The following is a 23214-nucleotide window of genomic DNA, read 5'->3' on the forward strand; positions in this document are numbered from 1 at the left end:
AAACTGCAGCTGTGAACTGGAACAAAATGCAAAAAACAAACAAGGACAAAAGTCCGACTTAGCTGGAAGTTGTCTGGTAGCAGGAACATGCACAGAAAGGCTTCTGATTACAATGTTGACCGGCATGGAAGTGACAGAGGAGCAAGGTTAAATAGCGACTCCCACATCCTGATGGGAACAGGTGAACAGAGGGGATGATGCACACAAGTTCAATTCCACCAGTGGCCACCGGGGGAGCCCAAAATCCAATTTCACAACAGACCACATTAATCCCACTCTACGTTTTTTTCATTATATTCAATGTGCCATTACGGCCTCCTAAATGTGTTAAAAGCGGGAAATATTTAATGCAAACTGTACCTGTAGCGTTTCTGAATCACTCCCATGGCGCCAGAAAGGGCATGCGCAGATAAAGGTCGACCAGGTCCAAACATAGACATTTCAGATCTGACCTCCACATTGCCTGACCAGCACCATAGATAAAGAGAGAGACAGGCCCAGGCACAGGTGCACTAATCAAAACAGAGCCTGGGGCGGGTCAGGGCTGCTGTATGTGTGTACAGCAGCCTAGATCAATCACAATGAAAACAGAAAGAACGGCGTGAATGACCCAGCGCGCACGGCAACAGTGGTGGTCAGCCACAAACCAACATCAAAACAAAAGGGGAGAAGCCAGTGCTGCTTGTAGTCAGAACGCAATACAAAAAGTGCTCATGCACATATTAATTTCTAACTGTATATCAAAATGAGAAAGTGGAAGTGAAGTGAAGTGGTGGGGTGGCTCAAAGAATTGATCAATTGTTTGCTAAATGTCTCATTTTTGAAACAGTTAGAAATCAGTATGTGCATGTGCACTTTATGTTTTGTGCTCTGACCACAAGCAGCGCTGGCTGCTCCCTTTTTTTTTTTTATATAGAGGTAATACATGGTGTGAGGGCATTATCCGGTCACTATCTGGTGGTAACGTGGTGTGGGTGGATTATCCAGTAACTATTTGGTGTGGGGGGAATATCCGGTCACTATGTGGTGATAATATGTGGTGAGGGGGCATTATCCGGTCACTATATGGTGGTAATATGTGGTGTGGGGGCATTATCAGGTACACTACATGGTGGTAATATGTGGTGTGGGGGCATTATCAGGTACACTATATGGTGGTAATATGTGGTGTGGGGAAATTATCTGGTCACTATCTGGTGGTAACATGTGGTGTGGGGGATTATCCGGGAACTATGTAGTGTGGGGGGCATTATCTGGTAACTATGTGGCGGTGTGGGGGTATTATCCGGTCACTATGTGGTGTGGGGCATTATCCAGTCACTATATAGTGGTAATATATGGTGTGGGGGCATTATCCGGTGACTATCTGGTGGTAACGTGATGTGGGTGGATTATCCAGTAGCTATGTGGTGTGGGGGGAATATCTGGTCACTATATGGTGGTAATATGTGGTGTGGGGAAATTATCTGGTCACTATCTGGTGGTAACATGTGGTGTGGGGGGATTATCATGTAACTGTGTAGTGTGAGGGGCATTATCTGGTAACTATGTGGTTGTGTGGGGGCATTATCCAGTCACTATATAGTGGTAATATATGGTGTGGGGCATTATCCAGTCACTATCTGGTGGTAACGTGGTGTGGGTGGATTATCCAGTAACTATGTGGTGTGGGGGGAATATCCGGTCACTATATGGTGAGGAAGGAATATCAGGTCACTATATGGTGGTAACGTGGTGTGGGTGAATTATCCAGCAACTATGTTGTGTGGGGGGAATATCTGGTCACTATATGGTGATATGTGGTGAGGGAGGAATATCCGGTCCCTATATGGTGGTAACATGTGGTGTGGGGGAATTATCGGTCACTATGTGTTGTGTGGGCAATATCCGGTCACTATATGGTGATATGTGGTGAGGGGGTATTATCCGGTCACTATACAGTGATATGTGGTGTGGGGGATTATCCGGTCACTATGTGGTGGTAACGTGGTGTGGGTGGATTATCCAGTAACTATGTGGTGTGGGGGGATTATCTAGTCACTATATGGTGATAATATGTGGTGAGGGGGGATTATCGGTCACTATGTGGTGGTATATGTGCATGCTGTGGCCAAGTCACAGTCAGGTCTCTCCTCAGTGTTTACTCCTCGTGCCGTCACGGGTGTTTCTTGAGCTGCACAATGCTGGAGCCGGCTGCTGTTATTATCACGCGTGCTCGGAGTGCACAGCAGGGCCGCGTTATCTGCTCCGGTCATTCCCCTCCCTGCTCTTTGGATCGCTCTGGCTGTTTGTGGCGAGCGCGGCAGACACGTTGCGCACAAGGAACATAAACAAACCGCACACTGCTCCACACAGAAACATAACAATAACACGGGATCGGCCGGCACTGGCTCTTAACCCCTCTTACGCCGGCTGTGAGATAACCTAACCAATCACAGACGTCCATTATCAAGCGAGGAAAGGCAAAGACGTGGTTAAGCTAGTGACGTCACATTCCAATCTCCGCCCACTCAGCGGCATTACTAGGTGAACGCAGGAGAACACGGAAAAGTTAGGAGGGTGGAGAGGGGGAGGAGACAGCGATGGGACGCCGGGATTGGACACTGTTCTGTCAGAGAGACTCCGCCCCCTCCCCCTTTCCTTCTTTGTAGAAGAGGGCAGGTCCGGCTCGTGACGGTGGTTTCCAGTAACTGCAGCCTGTTGCCGGGGGGCAGGTCAGACATTCAACAGGCGGCTGCCGAGGAGTGAGGAGCGGGAGTGCGGGCGCAGTGTGTGCGGCGTGGTGACGCACAGTCTCTGTGGAGTGACGCAGAGCTCCGGACTGACGCAGCGAGCGAGTGACGCAGACTTCTTTCCCTGCGGAGCTCTGCCTCATGAAGTGACTGAAACTTTTGCCGCAAAGTTAGTGCGTAGTCCCGGGAGTCATGGCTGAAGCCGCTGCGCCCCCGGTGGTGGAGATAGACCCGGACTTCGAGCCTCTATCCCGGCCCAGGTCTTGCACTTGGCCCCTGCCCCGTCCTGAGTTTAACCCCAGCAATTCCGCCACCTCGTCCCCGGCGCCCTCCCTGCAGCCCGAGCCCGCCGCCGGCAATGTGGACTTCATGAGCCTGCTGGAGGAGAGCGAGGACTACGAGCCGGGGGTCTGCGGGGACTTCCTGCAGCTGCAGCAGCACCCCCACCCGCAGCAGCAGCACCCCCAGCCCGGAGCCCTGCATGCGCCCCCCAGTGTGCCGGCCCTGTCCCCGGCGTCCTCCCCGTCCCCCCTGGGAGCCCAGCAGCCCCGCAAGAGCAGCTCCTCCCGCCGCAACGCCTGGGGCAACCTGTCATACGCCGACCTGATCAGCCAGGCCATAGAGAGCGCCCCGGAGAAGAGGCTCACCCTGTCCCAGATCTACGACTGGATGGTCAAGAGCGTGCCCTACTTCAAGGACAAGGGGGACAGCAACAGCTCCGCCGGCTGGAAGGTGAGCGCGGGATTGTCGGGGTGCGGTGACAGGGGGATCGGTGCAGTCACCCGGCTCATCTACTGTCTCCATGACCGATAGTTGTAATGTAACCAGATTGCAGGCTGAGATCTGCAGCGGCGGTCACACTGTGCGGCGGTCACACTGTGCGGCGGTGATCTCTGTACCATGTGCGGTTTGTCACTTGCCATTTACTTCTGTTACAGTCATGTGGGGTCACAAGTACAGAATTTCTCAGGTTGATCATTGATCGCAGAATCTCAGCCCGGTGTAAAGTTATGGAGGAACTGTCCTTGTAGACGATAAATCAGGGCTCCTGAATGTAGCGGCTGCTGGAGACCATTGATTGCCTGCAGCACTGACACTTGACACAATACCTGATGTATAAACAGCACTTGAGTGTCAGATTACTGTGTGATGTTCCCTGGTGATAACCTGCTGCCAGGTGTCAGCGCCATCAGGTAACCCAACTCCTGGTAGTACCCGCACCGCTGCTGCCTGACAAAGGGATGAGCTGTGCCGAGGGGATTGTCTGCATTGGATGGGGCCCTGGGGACCACGTCTGGGACTGTGCAGCGATTACCCCGGCTCCAAGGCTCAGGGCTGATTACAGGAGCTATCCCCATGATGAGCCTGAATTTACTATAATAGGGCTCTGAGGAGTCTCTGCCTGCCGCACTCAGACTATAGACGGCTTGTGGTGGCTGGCGTGTATCCTGTGCATTCACAGAGTACATGTATGTGATGTGCTGTGACTATAGATGGCTTGTGGTGGCTGGCGTGTATCCTGTGCATTCACAGAGTACATGTATGTGATGTGCTGTGACTATAGATGGCTTGTGGTGGCTGGCGTGTATCCTGTGCATTCACAGAGTACATGTATGTGATGTGCTGTGACTATAGATGGCTTGTGGTGGCTGGCGTGTATCCTGTGCATTCACAGAGTACATGTATGTGATGTGCTGTGACTATAGACAGCTTGTGGTGGCTGGCGTGTATCCTGTGCATTCACAGAGTACATGTATGTGATGTGCTGTGACTATAGATGGCTTGTGGTGGCTGGCGTGTATCCTGTGCATTCACAGAGTACATGTATGTGATGTGCTGTGACTATAGATGGCTTGTGGTGGCTGGCATGTATCCTGTGCATTCACAGAGTACATGTATGTGATGTGCTGTGACTATAGATGGCTTGTGGTGGCTGGCATGTATCCTGTGCATTCACAGAGTACATGTATGTGATGTGCTGTGACTATAGATGGCTTGTGGTGGCTGGCGTGTATCCTGTGCATTCACAGAGTACATGTATGTGATGTGCTGTGACTTCTGTAGATCAGTGTTTCTCAACTCCACTCCTTGAGTACCTCCACAGGTAACGTCATGTTTTCAGGATATCCTTAGTATCACATAGGTGATGTAAGAATTGTCGAGTCCTCAGAAATCTCCATAGTTATGATCTGGACTGGCTAACCTTAAAATCATTGCTGTTTAGTCTGTAACTAAACCTCTGACTCCTCAATTTCCATGACTCCGACCCCACAGCACTGGTCACTACTGAGCATGCACATAAAGTGCAGCACAGATTCATCTCCACCAAAAGCCCAGATCTTTAGATCAGGAGCAGAACAGGCATTTCATTACTTTCCCAAATTATTCTGAATAAAACTTTCAGGTCCATTTTTTACAGACTCCGACTCCACCAAAATCGACAGACTCCATAACCCTGCTTAAGATAATGATTTGTGGGGGTACTTGAGCACTGGAGTTCAAAAATGCTGGCACAGAGGGAAGGTATGAAGGGTTGTATGAGGGTCTCTCTCTGCTGTAATCCATATGTGCATCATGTGCTCTCTGGACATTACTTCTTGTGGGCTGTATGTGTGGCTTGCTTCCTATATAAGCACCATGACTTCTGCTGTGACATTACTGCTTGTGGGTTGTATGTTTGGCTGTCTCTGCTTTTAATTGTACTTACGGTTGGTTGTATGTGTGCTCGCTCTGCTGTGGTGGGACTTCTAGTGGGACGTATGTATCGCTCATTTTCTATGGCTAGTACTAATGGTGGGCTGTGTATGTGGCATATGGCCTCTGCTATGATTAGTACTTGTTGTGGGTTGTAATTATGGTGCACACATTGCGATGATGGTACTTCTTAGTGGGTTGTATGTATAGCACGCACTCTGCATCATTGTGCTTCTAGTGGGTTGTATATGCGGCACTCTTTCCAGTATGGTTAGTTATGTTGTGGTTATGGTTGTTATATGTGCGGCATGGTCTCTGCTATGGTTGTATGTTTGGCACGCTCTCTTGTATGGTTGCCCCTTGGGTTGTATGTATGGCACGCTCTCTTGTATGGTTGCCCCTTGGGTTGTATGTTTGGCACGCTCTCTCTTGTATGGTTGCCCCTTGGGTTGTATGTATGGCACGCTCTCTCTTGTATGGTTGCCCCTTGGGTTGTATGTATGGCACGCTCTCTTGTATGGTTGCCCCTTGGGTTGTATGTATGGCACGCTCTCTCTTGTATGGTTGCCCCTTGGGTTGTATGTATGGCACGCTCTCTTGTATGGTTGCCCCTTGGGTTGTATGTATAGCACGCACTCTGCATCATTGTGCTTCTAGTGGGTTGTATATGCGGCACTCTTTCCAGTATGGTTAGTTATGTTGTGGTTATGGTTGTTATATGTGCGGCATGGTCTCTGCTATGGTTGTATGTTTGGCACGCTCTCTCTTGTATGGTTGCCCCTTGGGTTGTATGTTTGGCACGCTCTCTCTTGTATGGTTGCCCCTTGGGTTGTATGTATGGCACGCTTTCTCTTGTATGGTTGCCCCTTTGGCTGTATGTATGGCACGCTTTCTCTTGTATGGTTGCCCCTTGGGTTGTATGTATGGCACGTGCTCTCTTGTATGGTTGCCCCTTGGGTTGTATGTATGGCACACTCTCTTGTGGTTGCCCCTTGGGTTGTATGTATGGCACGTGCTTTCATTAGTATTTACCATGGTCTGTATGTGAGCTGCACCCATAGAAGCTCCACTTTCTGATCCCCCCCCACACTTCTACATTGTGTAGTGACACATTCTCTCCTCTGTCCATTTCCGCAGGACTGCATCCTGAGGAAGAGCTTATTGTCAGGTTACTCTTTTCTGAGAAAGCCGGTGATGATTATACATGAACTCCAATTAATTATCAACCCAGTAATGCTTTGAGACTCTGCAGAGAGAAGTGATGTCTCCCTCAGAGTTGACTTTGCTTTTTGCTGACTGTTAGGCCATGTGCACACGTTCAGTATTTTTCGCGTTTTTTTCGTGTTTTTTCGCTATAAAAACGTGATAAAAACGCGAAAAAAAACGCTTACATATGCCTCCTATTATTTTAAGTGTATTCCGCATTTTTTGTGCAAATGTAGCCTTTTTTTCCGCGAAAAAATCGCATCGCGGAAAAAAAAGCAACATGTTCATTAAAATGCGGAATTGCAGGGGATTCCGCACACCTAGGGGTCCATTGATCTGCTTACTTCCCGCACGGGGCTGTGCACACCATGCGGGAAGTAAGCAGATTATGTGCGGTTGGTACCCAGGGTGGAGGAGAGGAGACTCTCCTCCACGCACTGGGCACCATATAAGTGGTCAAAAAATAAGAATTAAAATAAAAAACAGTCCTATACTCACCCTCGATGTCTTCCCGCCTCCACTGCACGCTGCCGTTCGGTTCCTGTAGCTGGTGTGCGGCGAAAGACCTGCCGATGACGTCACTGTCCTGTGATTGGTCGTGAGCGGTCATGTGACCGCTCACGTGACCGTGACGTCACGGAAGGTCCTGTGCGCACAGACCAGCTATAGGAAGATGAGCCGGACGCCGGTGAGGAGATGTCTGGGTGAGTATAAGCATTTTTTTATTTTTTTTATTATTTTTAAACATTCTATCTTTTACTATAGATGCTGCATAGGCTGCATCTATAGTAAAAAGTTGGTCACACTTGTCAAACAATATGTTTGACAAGTGTGACCAACCTGTCAGTCAGTTTTCCAAGCGATGCTACAGATCGCTTGGAAAACTTTAGCATTCTGCAAGCTAATTACGCTTGCAGAATGCTAAAAAAACGCGAAAAAAACGGAAAAAAAAACGCAAAAAAAAAAATGCGGATTTCTTGCAGAAAATTTCCGGTTTTCTTCAGGAAATTTCTGCAAGAAATCCTGAACGTGTGCACATACCCTTACACAGGTCTTCACTGGCCTGTTTATCCTGTCCCTCAGGGAGCCCAATTATTGATAGTCTTTTCTTAGAAATGTTCCCTTTTAGACTAGCGGCTCCAAACTATCCCTCTCTCTGGACCTGATGGGAGTCGTAATTTCGCAACCGCTGTAGAGCCACAGGTTGGAGGAGACCCCGATGTAAACAGGAGAGGCTCTGCCCCATGGTGTCACATTGCTGCTCTCGGTACAGGCTGTACCGTGGGCTCGTGTGTAATGCTCCACTAGGACTGTCTATAATGCCGCAGTTATACTGCATCCTTTACTTACACGTGTGTTCACTTTGTGTCTCAAACATTTATTTATTTACATTCTCACCATTTGTATTAGTTATATTCTGTCTCCCTAGAGGTTTGTAAAAAATATATTTGCACCAAAATGGAATTGACTCCTCAACTGAAATCTGGGACACTCGGTACTTTCTTAGTGGAAACGGCTCCTTTTGCTTTCTGAAGAGTTTGCAACTGCTTTAGAGATTTTTTGTTTGTTTGTTTGTTACATAAGGGATGTATTCACATATTGTTTTGAGTGGTTTATTTGGGTTGTTGTTGATTATAATATGGAAAAAGCAGAAATTATGGAAGGTTGGTTCCCAGTGCTACAATTAAGAAAAGTATTAGCAAAACGATGCTCGGCAGTCCTAATTTTATATTCTATTGAACCTGGACTTCCCGTTCAAATTTGACTGTCACCGTCTATTAATGGGTTTCAGAAGAAATTTAGGTTATGACTACTTTCTGATTAGACAGGTGTAGGAGTATTTTTCTCACCTCCTATCTGGACTATCTGTGGTGCAGGACCTGGTGTGACACAATGCAAATGTGTGAGTAATCCTCTATAAATCATAGTGGTTAGAGTCTATGCTGATCTTCAGCCGCCCATCACCTTCCACTATGTATTATATCCCATCATCTGCAGCTTCTAATACTTGCAGATGTTGGTGAGGTGACCTGTGATCTTCAGGAAGTATCTCTGGGAGTTAGGTGACACGTCAATGATTTTCAGGTTATGCCCTGTACCTTCAGTGTGGCTCCCTTGTCAATGAGTATACTGTGGATTTTTACCAGCAATGGTTAGGGCCAAGCAGTCCTGTTTAACAGAAAATGACTCCTGATTGTGTACGGTGGAATATCTATCGTACTTGGTGCCCCTTCCTACAAGGAACGCTTCCTGCTCAAAGTTCACCCAAAGGTCCAGTCCTCAATACAGAAGGTTCTCCTAAATTCCTGCAGGGATTACACTTCGCACGCCATCCGAGAAACAAAGGCAGATTGTGTCTGTTTTTTTTTTTTTTTTTTTTCTCAACAGTATTTAGTAGAGTAATTAAATTTTTCTGAGCTGGCAGAATTGTGAATAATTAGCACACCTCGTCAGCCTTCCCTACCTGTAATGACACGAAGATTCGCATCTTAAAGCCTCGTCTATAAATGAAGCTTGAGGCTTACGCTGCTGTTTTATAACAATGGGTTACAAATGCTCCTGACGACAAATACGTTGTAAAAGTAATGAGGTACTAAATGGAAAACAATTAGCTTGTGAGTGTAGAAATAGGTATGTGACTGGCTGCATGTTTGGGATATCCTTGGAGTTCCATTGATGAGAGCGTATGGTCAGTGGTGTAAATATTCTGTATGATATGGATGTTTCTCATATTCTACATTCAGGACTCTTGGGTCTTGTTTTTAGGGATCGTACTTGGTGGTGGTCACAGGACGGGGTAGGGAAAAAAAATCTAAAACTGAGTTCTCTGTGTACAAGGTAAAGCCCTGGGCATGGATCCTGAACGATACCACCAGGGTCTATCATCAGACTGTGCATTAACTCTCATACCCTGTAGGCTGCCATACCTTTATGTTATTTCTGGCATTTGTTTTTATGGCCCTGAAACATTAAGATAAAGGCCTTATTCAGACCACAATGTGTGAAGTTGGGCTGCACTGTAGATGACAAAGCATGGAATTTAACTTCCTATGTGTGTGTATGTGTATATGTGTGTGTGATATACCGTGTATATATATATATATATATATATATATATATATATATATATATATATATATATATATATATATATATATATATATATATATATATATATATATATATATATATATATATATATATATATATATATAGTGTATATAAATATATATATATATATAATTTTCTGTATCAGATATCACAAATTTTAGTCTGTTCCTACAATGTAAATGTCAAATTTATTAGTATCCAAACAGATACCAATTTAAAGGAGCTGTCTGTTTTTTGTAGAGGTGCTTCTAGGGAGGAGAGCCCCCAGTTAAAAGCCCCTCTGTGAAATAAATAGTCTTGATTTGACAATTTACCTTGACCTTTGATTGACCTTTCATTGGTACTGTAATGTCTAGCTGATCTAGGAGCCATCCTATTATGTAGCCATAAAGTGGTGACTACTCTCTTAAAGGGGTTGTCAGTGACTACAACATTTTTGGCCTATCCTTAGAATAAGGGCTCATTTCCACATGCGAGGCACACGTCCGTATCTCGCATGTGGAAACCAAGCTGTGGAGCCGGCACTCAGGAGCGGAGCTGTGCAGCTCCATGTGTTCCTATGCGGCCGCACGCTCCGCTCCAAAGTGCCGGCGCCAGAGCTTGGTTTCCACATGCGAGATACGGACGTGTGCCTCGCATGTGGAAATGAGCCCTTAGTACTGTCACACAGTACCATTTTGATCGCTACGACGGCACGATCCGTGACGTCGCAGCGATCGTATGATTATCGCTCCAGCGTCGTAGACTGCGGTCACACGTTGCAATCACGGCGCTGGAGCTATGCCGAAGTCCCCGGTAACCAGGGTAAACATCGGGTAACTAAGCGCAGGGCCGCGCTTAGTAACCCAATGTTTACCGTGGTTACCAGCGTAAACGTAAAAAAAACAAACAGTACATACTTACATTCCGGTGTCTGTCCCCGGCGTTCTGCTTCTCTCCACTGTGTAAGCGCCATAGCCGGAAAGCACAGCGGTGACGTCAGACGTCACCGCTGTGCTCGCTTTCCGGCCGGCAGGCGCTCACACAGTGGAGAGAAGCTGAGACGCTGGAGGACAGACACCGGAATGTAAGTATGTACTGTTTGTTTTTTTACGTTTACGCTGGTAACCACGGTAAACATCGGGTTACTAAGCGCGGCCCTGCGCTTAGTTACCCGATGTTTACCCTGGTTACAAGCGAACACATCGCTGGATCGCTGTCACACACAACGATCCAGCGATGTCAGCGGGTGATCAAGCGACGAAAGAAAGTTCCACACGATCTGCTACGACGTACGATTCTCAGCAGGATCCCTGATCGCTGCTGCGTGTCAGACACTGCGATATCGTAACGATATCGCTAGAACGTCACGAATCGTACCGTCGTAGCGATCAAAATGGTACTGTGTGACAGTACCCTAAGGGTAGGCCATCAATGATAAAGTCCTGGACAACCCCTTTAACCTTTCAGGTGTATTTGCCAATGATAGATTGGTGCAGAGATTTATGTGACTGTCTATTAATAACATGGAGCTTGCTGAAAGCCACGTGCTGCAACAGGAATTCAATCTAGATGAATGGAACTGATGTCCTATAGTCTCAGAAACTTCTGCATCAAATCTGCTGCATGTGAATTTACCCTTATGATTGTGCTTTGTCACATTTACAAATAATTACATGTCTAAGGTGTAAAAATGACAAAAGAGGTAGGTGTGTGTGTGTGTGTGTGTGTGTGTGTGTGTGTGTGTGTGTGTGTGTGTGTGTGTGTGTGTGTGTGTGTGTACATATGTATATAATATATTTTTCATACTGTCACGGGAAAAAAAAATAACCCTTGATGTTATTTTGACTTGCAACACAACCGTGAATATTCCCTAAATTTACATGGGCATGACATAGGTTGTCACATGATCTATAGATGGGTACAGTGTGTATGTATGTGTGTATATGTATGTGTGTGTATGTATGTGTATACATATATGTATGTATAAGTGTGTATATGTGTGTATATATATATATATATATATATATATATATATATATATATATATATATATATATATATATATATATATATATATATATATATATATATATATATATATATATATATATATATATATTTCAGTAAATGTTTTTTCATATTGTAATTCACATAATGTAGGTTACATGTAAAATGTAAAGCCTCTAAAAAATGAGTTTATGGGACAAAGCTAGTTTCAGCAGAGGAAATAGCCGGGGTGGAGCAGACTGACAGAAACCCACAAGTGTGGCAGATGTGAATAATCTGAGCTTCACTTGTACTATGACTAATTCCCCAAAACTCAGATAAAATGTCCCTGTAGATGTGATATTTGCATAGGTTACTCACACGAGGGTTTGGGGTTTGATAGTGTTATTCAACCTGATGAGTATGGATGTGTGGGGTGACCTGTGGGTTTGGTGTAACTGCTGTGCAAGTTGTAAAGTCTCTTGCATCTGAGAACGTCTACAGGTTTTTTTAAAATAATATATATATATTTTTTTTAACGCTGATAGGGCTATAGACTACAAAAATTACCGAGGTTATCCTTTTAAAATGGATTTCCTATCCTTTTAGATTGCATCATCAATACTAGATTAGTGTGGACCTGGTAAAACATGCAGTTGTGTATCTGAAGAGCAGAATCCCAGCATTTTTGCACTGAAAACATGAATTTAAAAAGCTGTTTAAAATCTGCACCAGAGGCATATAAAAAAGCAAAAATGAGAACAGATTAGAATTGAGTATTTTTGTGTAGATATCTGGGGGAAAGAAGTCGCATTAACACTACTTGGGAAGGTGGCCTCCGCTTTCGGTGGTAAGATCTCATTTACTTGAATGGGTAATGCTGCAAAATCCATCATAGTCACTATGAAAGTATCGCTGATGTAAGTCAATGAGTTAAAGGGGTGATATCAAGTTTAAAAGTTGCTCCCTATCCACGGTGTAGGGGATGACTTTCCGATTGCCGTTGGTCTGACTGCCGTACCCCTCAGATCCCGAGAACTGGGACTCAGAAGAGCCGCGGCTGAACGGAGCAGAGGTTGATCATGTGCACTACCTCTCGGCTGATCTACAGCCTTCCTCTTAGGCCGGGGTCACACTTGTGAGTGCCATGAGAGAAGCTTGCATCAATACCCGGCACTGCCGCCGGCACTTGGGACCGGAGTGTGCGGCTGCATGTATTTCTATGTAGGTGAACGCTCCAGTCCCAAGTGCCGGTGGCGGTGCTGGGTATTGATGTGTGAGTTTCTTGCATTGCACTTGCAAGTGTGACCCCCGACCTTAGAGTGAGTGGAGAGGCAGTGTACATGATCGACCTCCATCTTTGGGATCGGTGGGGGGCCATAGTGGTCGAACCCCAGTGTCCTGAAGTTATCCCCTATAGTTACTATGGATATGGGATAAGTTTTAAACCAGAGTACATCACTTTTTAAGTCAACTGTAAAATTTTTTGTAAATTATGTAAGTATCCCATGCCTCCCAATATTCACATGTAGACAGGAGCCATATATTGTTAAGAGATCAATAAGACTTTGTAAATGGCACAGATCTGTTTTAATTAGTGTCAACTTTAATTAAGAAAGGTTTTTTTTTTTTTTTTTTTTTTTCTTTAGGGAGGGTGTCACATATATGGATATGTTACACACTGTGCCCCCTCCAACACATAATTAGGTCTAGTCATTGACATGGGTTTCTTGTCTGAAGATTGCCGTGCAGTAGCGTTTTTACTATAACATTAATGATACATACATGATGGATCATGTTTGATACATTTTATGATGGAAATTTGAGCAGATGATTCTGTATTACTTGTAAGAATCTGTTATAAACATTTCTGCCCACTTAACAGCTGGAAAACCCCTCTTAACTATTCCCCCTTAGTATATGTGCACACAGTTCATGGATGTTTTTGGAGCTGTCCAATAAAAAAAACTTGCAAAAAAAATGCTTCAAAACCAGATCCAGAAACCAAAACCTCCATGAGGAGCAGTGTCTACTAGACAGCTCGCTGTTTGTGCCGGCCTTCCAGCCTCCATGTGCGCAGCCTCGCTGGTGTCTCACCCTCCCTGTATTCCTGTTTCAGTGCTGGTTGTCGGTGTATGAGTTGTTCCTTTTGTAATCCCAGCAGTTTGCAGATTAACGCGCCTGACTGGCTCTGACAGCAATCGATGAAAGATTCTGTCATATAACCGTGTTTGCCTTCCCAGCTGTTGTATAAGACATGCGTCATCGTGCGGAGAGTTTCTGTAGTCTGCTCCTGAGACCATGAATCTATTGTGAACCTCTTCTAAAATGTTCACACTTGTGGCTGTCGCTTCTATTGGATTTGGCCTAGCCTAAGGTTATCTTCACATGTCGTCGCCTGAAGGTTTTTTTTTTTTTTCCCCTGTATGGAAATAGTGCATTGTGTGCCGAAAACACTACTGAACATTATGCACATTTTAGGTGCGTTTTTGTTGCTAACACATTTTGATCTCAATTGGGGAAAAACAAGTAAAAAAACATCCAAGGGGAACCCGTCACTTCTTTTCTACCAATCTGAGAGCAGCATAATGTAGAGACAGAAACTCTGCTTCCAGTGATATGTCACTTACTGGACTGCTTGTTGTAGTTTTCATAATCTCCTGATTTAAAATTGTGATTTTTGTCACTACTGGTAAACCTTCCCACTCAGTCGTCCATCTTCATGACCTCTGAATAACACCGCTCCCACCACTGATTTTAAGCTGTGTACACTGTGCATAGCCAGAAAGCGGCTAATCAGTGGTGTGGGCGGGGTTATATAGGGCTCAGCATTCCGAGAACTGCTAGAACTGCAGCTGAGAACTGCTGGTTGCTTCAATTTTGATACAATCACAAAGCAATTGACACCACTGGAATCAGAGTCTCTGACCCTCCATCATGCTACACTGAGATGGGGTAGCAAAAACCTAGTGTCAAATTCCCTTATAGAATTTAAATTAAAGAAAAAAAACCATTGTGAATAAAAAGCGTTTTATATATATATTTTTTTTTTCTGCACAAAAACTTAAACTTATTGAAAACATACATTCTCTCGACGGGGGATTGGCAGCTTGTTTTAGACTGCAAGATTGGGAAAACATTGATCCTGGGCTAATCGCAGTGTTATGTTCCCCAATCCTCCATTGTTACCCGCTACATCACAGTTGGAGGTTGTGTTATTGCAAATCCAAGTGGTTGCCATAAAATGTTTTAATAAGCCTTTTTTATTGTCGTGTATGTGTTGTAATTCTTCTGAATTTGACTTTTGTCCTCATTACCTTGATTTAGTGCCACCACACTTCTGGAAATGGACTGTACAACACATTTCCATTATAAACTTTTATCCACGAAGGTGAAGTGGATGTGTGTGTATGTATGTACAGTATGTATATTATATTATATATTTTTCTTTTTTTTAGGCGCTTTACATCTAGTATAGACTCTGCCCCCTTCTTTGTCCTTCAAGGCTATTGATGGGGAAGGTCAGTTGGATTTTGTAGTTTATCAATATCTGAAGTATTTTCCATAATTTGTGCAATATGCACGGAGCATGTGGGTAGCAGCGGTTAGCCATGGATCCAGTGTGCAGGAATGAGAATGCAGAAGTGTCCTCGGGCTGTGTCCTCAGACAGAGACAGAATATTAAAAATTATGCAACATTAGTGATGCTCGGAATAGTTCATCTGAAAGCCTCAGATTTGAGATCATCCAGTATAACGCGGCAGTTTATTCTATCCCTCGGGGGAAACTGTTCAACTTTAAAGGGAAATGTAGCCGAGTATAACGGCATACAAAGCTTAAGCGGGTTTCACACCACATACTTTCTGACTGGTGTACCATGAATAGCTGGTTGATTGAGTTAAAGGGTCTTTAGATCATGGACCCCATAACAGAGAGCCTTTTGGAGATGTACCGGTACGTGTACACTTCTGAAATAAATTGGGATGGATAAGGAAGCATGTTTCCCTTTCTTCATTTATTAAAGGCGAATGATTATATAATTGCATTGCTCATATAAACCATTGATCTAAAAAAGAACTGTAATACCTCATTAGCCCTTTGGTGGCACTACAAGGGAAATTGAACCTTTACTGCCAGAATTCTACACAGATTACTGCCAATTCCTCGTACTCCCTCCAGGAGACTTTATGATAATCTTATTGTCAAGGGGCACTTTAACAATAGAAATTATCCAAACTGGAGAACCCTTTTAAGCCTCCATAAATGTTTACATGGTTTTGTATGTCTCTAGGTTTCCTTCAATATATATGTGGCTCAACCTTCCTAAGCCGTCTATATGGGCATGCAAGTCATAGGAAATGGAATACCATGATACCTTGATATGTGATCCAATGTCTTATTCCAGAGAAATCCATGTTTTCTTAATATGTAAATGAGCTGTTAAGATCTGTAGGCCGGAATCTGCCCCCAGAGCTTATATTAAATAGAAGGGGGAGTTACCAGTGTGATGAGTAATGGCCGCTCTACTGATCACACTGCAGAGCTGTGTGTGATTATACTTGACACATCTGCAGGTTCCTCTCACAGGCAGACAGGGTTGCAATACAGCAGAGCTGTGAGAGCTGCAGCAAATCTGTTTGAGACAAAGTTCAGTTCGGTGTTTAGTTACATGTCTCACACTGGTAACTGCCCTTTTATTTCTAATAATCTTTGGAGGCAGATTCTCATGCAGATCAGTGACTGGCCCATAGATCTTAGCAGCTCATTTACATATTAAGAAAAACATGTATCAATATTTGCGGATGAGACACACATTTGGAGCTCAGAATAGGGACGGAGGCATCAGAATTCAAAGGGATATAGTGTTAGAGTATGTGTGTGGTGAAGGGACTACTGGGGGGTTATTTCCACTCTTTATAAAGACTTGCTGCACACTTTCCTGTTAAGGTTTCCAATACTGGCGAGAGCTAAGTGGGAGAGGGATCTGGGCCCAATGGAGAATGAAACTTGGGAGTCGGTGCTGGAGTGGGTTCCACGGCTGTCTGTGAGCGAACCGTATAGGCTGTCACAGCTTTATGTAATAGAGTTTACAAATCTCCGCAGGTGTTATATAAGGCAGGCTTGCGTGATGATTCTGAGTGCCCGAGGTGTAAATCTACAGATGCTGATATATTTCATATGATGTGGACGTGTCCGAGACTGTCTGCTTTTTGGTTGGTAATTTTGAGTCGTGTGGAAGGAGCATACAGATGCACGGTGCCAAGGGACCCGATGGTGTGCTTGTTGGGGTGCGTGGATGAGATTGGAGTGGATAACAACCTGAAGACAGCTATTGCCAGATTGCTGTATATGGCCCGGAAGGTAATAGTGCGAAATTGGATTAAGGACGAGCCGCCTTCAAGAAGAGAATTCCTCCAATATGTGAAGCAGGGCCTGAAGCTGGAAAAGGGGTTTTATCAGAAAAGAGGGAAAATTGAAATGTTCGATAAGCTGTGGTCTCCGTGGCTTGCCATGGGATAGGTTTGTTATAGAGTATGGACGAATCAAGATCCTGAATTGGTGAAAACATAACACATGGTCTATGGTCCTAACTGAGGGGATAGTCATCCTATAGATTTGAGTGTGGAGCTATTAAACAAGGTGGGCTGTCTTATTGGGGGGGCGGGATAAGTTGGGATTGCGGGGTTTGTTTGGGGGGAAAACTTTGTACTGAAAACAAGAATGTAACATGTCAATTGTAATGTTATTCTTTAAAATTTATTTGAGTTAAAAACAAAAAAAAAACAAAACAAAACATGGATTTCTCTGGAATAAGACAGTGGATCGCAGGTATCAAGGTATTATTTTACTCAGCTGCGTATGACCTACATGTCCATGTAGACTGGATAGGAGGGTTGATCCTGCCAGATTCCCTTTATAGTTGGCATCTTATTCAAACAAGTTGCCATGTGTATGAGAGAGGCTGAGCACAAACTAGTTACTGCCACAATCACTTTAATGGTGAAATTGGATCTGACAACTTTATATGGAGAAGCATTCAGCTAATTCTGCAGGCATTGAAAAATATTGATAAGCTGAATAGAAGCAAAATCCATATACTGCAGTATCTGCAGTCATACCTGCTACAGGGGTTGTACAATGAAAAATTCACAGGACATGTGACTACCTCTAGATTGGTGTGGGACCCCCACTGATCGTCAGAGGGGACTGAAATAAGACTGCCCACTTTTGATCTGATTACAGGAAACACTGCTTTTATATATTTATGATTTTGACAATTGAGACAATAGAGAGAGGTCACATTGGTGTCACTACGGGTAGGTGCTGGATTCTGCCTTCACTTGAGTCATTTACACTTAGGCTGTGTGCCCACGTTCAGGATTTTTTTGCGTTTTTTTTCCGTGTTTTTTCGGCTGTTTTCCGCTGCAAAAGTGCTTACATTAAGCATCCCATCATTTTAATGCATTCTGCAATTTTTGTGCCCATGCAGCTTTTTTTTTTTCCGCGGGAAAAAAATGCAGCATGTTCATTAATTTTTTGCGTTTTTGCCGCTATATTATTGCATTGAGAAACTCCTGAAAAAAACTATAAAAATCCGCGCAAAAAACGAGAAAAAAAAAGCGTGCAGATTTCCTGCGAAAGGAGTCCGGTTTGCTTAGGGAAATTCTGCGAACAATCCTGAACGTGGGCACATACCCTTACACTTTAGTTCTTTCCTCATTTAGAATTGATGAAGGAGGAGGTCACATTGGCAAAGCGCTAATCAGTTGTACACACATAACTGTCCATAATAATGTTAGGTCCTGAGTTTCCAGCACCATGAAATCCTCTTCATAGTGAACCATTCAGCAGCTCGTTGCATGGAGCACATGGTCAGTGAACACATAAACTAACATTTAACCTGAAAACAGCACAACCAATTTTGTTCTCACAAAGCTGAGCCCGCATCTTTCCCTCATCAAAAAGTTAATTTATTTCAGTTCTTCATTGCAAAAAGTGAAACTCCTATATTATATAGTAATTACAAACCGAGTGATCTATTTCAAGTGTTTATCTCTGTTAATGTTGATGATTATGGCTTACAGCCAATGAAAACCCAAAAGTCATTATCTCAGTAAATTTGAAAAATTAACAAAAAAACAACTGCAAAGGCTTCCTAAGTGTTTATAAAGGTCCCTTGGTCTATTTCAGTAGGCTCCACAATCATGGGGAAGACTGCTGACTACTGTTGAGCATTCCGATACCGCAAGTATCGGGTATCGGCCGATACTTGCGGGTATCGGAATTCCGATACCGAGATCCGATACTTTTGTGGTATCGGGTATCGGTATCGAAACAATATTAATGTAATAATGTGTAAAAGAAAGAATTAAAATAAAAAATATTGCTATACTCACCTCTCCGACGCAGCCTGGACCTCACGGAGGGAACCGGCAGCGTTCTTTGCTTAAAATTCGCGCGTTTACTTCCTTCCGTGAAGTCCCGGCTTGTGATTGGTCGCGTGCCGCCCATGTGGCCGCGACGCGACCAATCACAGCAAGCCGTGACGTAATTTCAGGTCCTTCAGGATTTTAAAATTACGTTCTGGCTTGTGATTGGTTGCGTCGCGGTCACATGGGCGACGCGACCAATCACAAGCCGGGACGTCATGGGAGGCAGGACACGCGCGCATTTTAAAATGCAGGCGCTGGGCCTCTCTGACCTTTTCCAGCACCTGCGCACTGCAATACTTTGCTCTGCCCTCAACAGGACAGACAAAGTACGCCTGCGCCGGAGCCGCAGCGTGAAGACAAGAAGAGGACGTCATCTTAAGAAGATGGGAGGCCCCGGACCGGACCGCGACGCCCATCGGACCCGGACCGCCCCTGGGTGAGTATAATCTAACCTCTTTTTCTCATCTTTCAGGATACATCGGGGGCTTATCTACAGCATTACAGAATGCTGTAGATAAACCCCTGATGCCGGTGGGCTTAGCTCACCTTCGGGGTGACTTTTGGGGGTGACAGGTTCCCTTTAATATCTGTAGTACATGAGCCTGGCGAGTTGTGCCCGAATCTGCCAAATTGCTACAGATAGAAACAAAAAGGGAAAAAAAATGTTAATCTTGTCTGAAGTCTCATAGTATTAGACTATTCTTCCTCGTCCCTCCCCACAGAAAAAGTAGATTCTCTCCTAACCAATATGCAAATTGCCTCTTTCGAGAGGAAGAGTAAGGACTAGAACTGTGTAGCGCCACTTGTTGGAAGCAGCGATCCTAAGGCTGTGTGGACACATTGCAGATTTTTCGCATTTTCGCTATAAAAATGCAAAAAAAACGCACGCATACATTATGCATCCCATCATTTAGAATGCATTCTGCAATTTTTGTGCACATGATATGTTTTTTTCCACGAAAATAACGCATCGCGGTAAACGCAGCATGTTCATTAATTTTGCGGATTTCTCATTATTTTATTGCATTGGGAACCTCCGCAAAAAAACACGGTAAAACCGCGAGAAAAATGCATGTGGATTTCTTGCAGAAAATGTCCTGTTTTGCTCAGGAAATTTCTGCAAGAAATCCTGAACGTGTGCACATAGCCTTAAAGTCACTATTGACCCTATAACGAGCCTTGCAGTATCACTTGGGATTAAAGCCAAACCAGAATCTCAATTTTCAGACTTTCTGGGTATTGCTCCTTGTCAGTGCAAACTGGGCTTCCAACACACCTGACAGTCTCCCGTGATATTTGCAGCTCATACATCTCCTATCTGACAGGAGCTGAGGATAAATACTTCCTTTTGAATGTAGCTGCTACAGCTGTATCTGCAGTCAAATGGCATTTCTTTTAACCCCTTCACGATCTTTGACATATAGGTATGTCAAAGGTTGTGTCCCTGCCTTTGATGCGGGTTCCGAAGCTGAGCCCACATTTTTCCCTGCACATCACAAGTCCCGCCCATCGGTGCCCCTGTGACGTTACCGGGGAGGCTCCAATGGGTTGTCATGACAGTCGTGGGTCTGCAGAAGACCCCGTGCCTGTCATTGTGAGCCTCCTATGAACGCAAAGCATGGTGAATTAAAAAAAAAAAAGTTTGCACTTTTTCGCCATTTCACTGCGCTTGGATTTTTTTCCCCATTTTCCAGAACACAATATGGTAAAATGAATGGTGTCATTCAAAAGTGCAATTTGTCCTGCAAAAATCAAGCTATCATAAGCCTATGTTGATGGAAAAATAAGCTATACCTTTGGGATGAAAGGGTGGAAAATTGCAAGGTCGTGAAAGGGGTTAAATTCTTTTTAACACCCAAGTTTGTTTACTATGCTCCAAATTGAGTAGTGGGAGATCACAATATTCCATTTGAAATGGCCTGAAACAATATACAGTATAACGCCACGTGGTCGCAAGGTTCCCAATTTTGCAATCTATACTATAGAACAAACACATTTCTTTATTTTTGCAAATTATGATGTGTGCCCCCCACCCCCTTCCCATCATGAAAGTTGTTCCTTCTGTGAAATGACCAATATGCTGCAGAATGCCGGGGCAGGAGCCGACTGCAGCCGCTCCAGCAATATCTGCAAGTACAGTTTATAAATGCATGTACGTGCATGGTGCCATTTGGTCTTGTACCCCGGGACCGGAGGGTGTGTATGCGCTGCACATACTCCAAGACAGTGGGCGTGGCCTCTCTATATACCTGTATGGAGTGAGGCCACACCCCATCTAGTGATGCAGCCTACTATTGGGTGTGCTGTATACTATCTACTATACTGTAAGGCCGGGACACACACAACGTATAAAAAAAACGGTCAATTTTTCACGGACGAGAATCGCACAAATGTTTCCAAAACAGTGATCCGTGTGCAGTGCGAGGATGCGATTTCCTCGCATCAAATGATCCCTTTGACATCCGTGTGACATCCGTATGGCATCCGTATGCCGAGATTTTCTCGCAGGCTTGCAAAACCGACATCTAATGGATTTATGTGCTCAAATGTTCGTTAAAACATATATACAGTGTGTGTGTGTGTGTGTGTATGTATATATATATATGTATGTATGTATGTATGTGTGTGTGTATGTGTATATATATATATATATATATATATATTCTGTATTTATATTTAATTCAGCGTGATATTTGTGAAAAGCTGGTAATTCAATTGCCGGCTTTTTCCTTCTCCTTCCCAAACCCGACATGATATGAGACATGGTTTACATACAGTAAACCATCTCATATCCCCCTTTTTTTTGCATATTCCACACTACTAATGTTAGTAGTGTGTATGTGCAAAATGTGGGCGCTGTAGCGTGTAAAATAAAGGGTTAAATCGCTGAAAAAATTGGCGTGGGCTCCCGCGCAATTTTCTCCGCCAGAGCGGTAAAGCCAGTGACTGAGGGCAGATATTAAAGGGAACCTGTCACCTGAATTTCGCGGGACCAGTTTTGGGTCATATGGGCGGGGTTTTCGGGTGTTTGATTCACCCTTTCCTTACCCGCTGGCTGCATGCTGGCCGCAATATTGGATTGAAGTTCATTCTCTGTCCTCCGGAGTACACGCCAGCGCAAGCCAATATTGCCTTGCGCAGGCGTGTACTCCGGAGGACAGAGAATGAACTTCAATCCAATATTGCGGCCAGCATGCAGCCAGCGGGTAAGGAAAGGGTGAATCAAACACCCGAAAACCCCGCCCATATGACCCAAAACTGGTCCCGCCAAATTCAGGTGACAGGTTCCCTTAAATAGCCTAGAGAGGGTCCATGGTTATTGGCCCCCCCCCCTTCCCCGGCTACAAACATCTGCCCCCAACCACCCCAGAAAAGGCACATCTGGAAGATGCGCCTATTCTGGCACTTGGCCACTCTCTTCCCACTCCCTTGTAGCGGTGGGATATGGGGTAATGAAGGGTTAATGCCACCTTGCTATTGTAACGTGACATTAAGCCAGATTAATTATGTCAATTATGTCACCTATCCATTATTAATCCAATTGTATGAAAGGGTTAAAAAACACACACATTATTAAAAGGTATTTTAATGAAATAAACAAACAGGTTGTTTTAGTATTTTATTGTTCTTTCAATCCATCCGGAACACACTCGCTTGGCAAAATAATAAACCCACAATATACATACCCTCTCTGATGAACTGTCAGGTCCCACGAGGTAATCCATCTGAAGGGTTTAATTATTTTACAGGCAGGAGCTGCGCTAAAGCACTTGCTCGTGCCTGTAACCCCCGGGGAATGAATGAAAGCTGAGTGATCTTTACTTACATTGAGTTGCGGTGAGGCGCCCTCTGGTGGATGAACTCATATGAACTCGAGCGTGGGAACTTTTCCAAGGCTCCAGTTCATGAGAACATCCACCAGAGGGCGCCTCACCGCAACTCAATGTAAGTACAGATCACTCAGCTTTCATTCATTCCCCGGGGGTTACAGGCACGAGCGAGTGCTTTAGCGCAGCTCCTGCCTGTAAAATAATTAACCCCTTCAGATGGATTACCTCGTGGGACCTGAC

General features: G+C 44.5%; 1 protein-coding gene across 1 annotated transcript in view; it reads left to right on the top strand.

Moving 5' to 3' along the window:
* Nucleotides 1-2782: 2782 nt before the first annotated feature.
* Nucleotides 2783-23214, top strand: part of FOXO1 (forkhead box O1) — a 62200-nt gene continuing 41768 nt past the window's right edge. The window contains exon 1 of the mRNA XM_077298165.1: nucleotides 2783-3464. Coding sequence (XP_077154280.1) covers nucleotides 2925-3464 — 540 coding nt within the window. The 5' untranslated portion in view covers nucleotides 2783-2924. The remainder of the gene's footprint in view (nucleotides 3465-23214) is intronic.

This window comes from Ranitomeya variabilis, chromosome 3 (genome assembly GCF_051348905.1).
Source record: "Ranitomeya variabilis isolate aRanVar5 chromosome 3, aRanVar5.hap1, whole genome shotgun sequence".
NCBI classification, from domain to species: Eukaryota; Metazoa; Chordata; class Amphibia; order Anura; family Dendrobatidae; genus Ranitomeya; species Ranitomeya variabilis.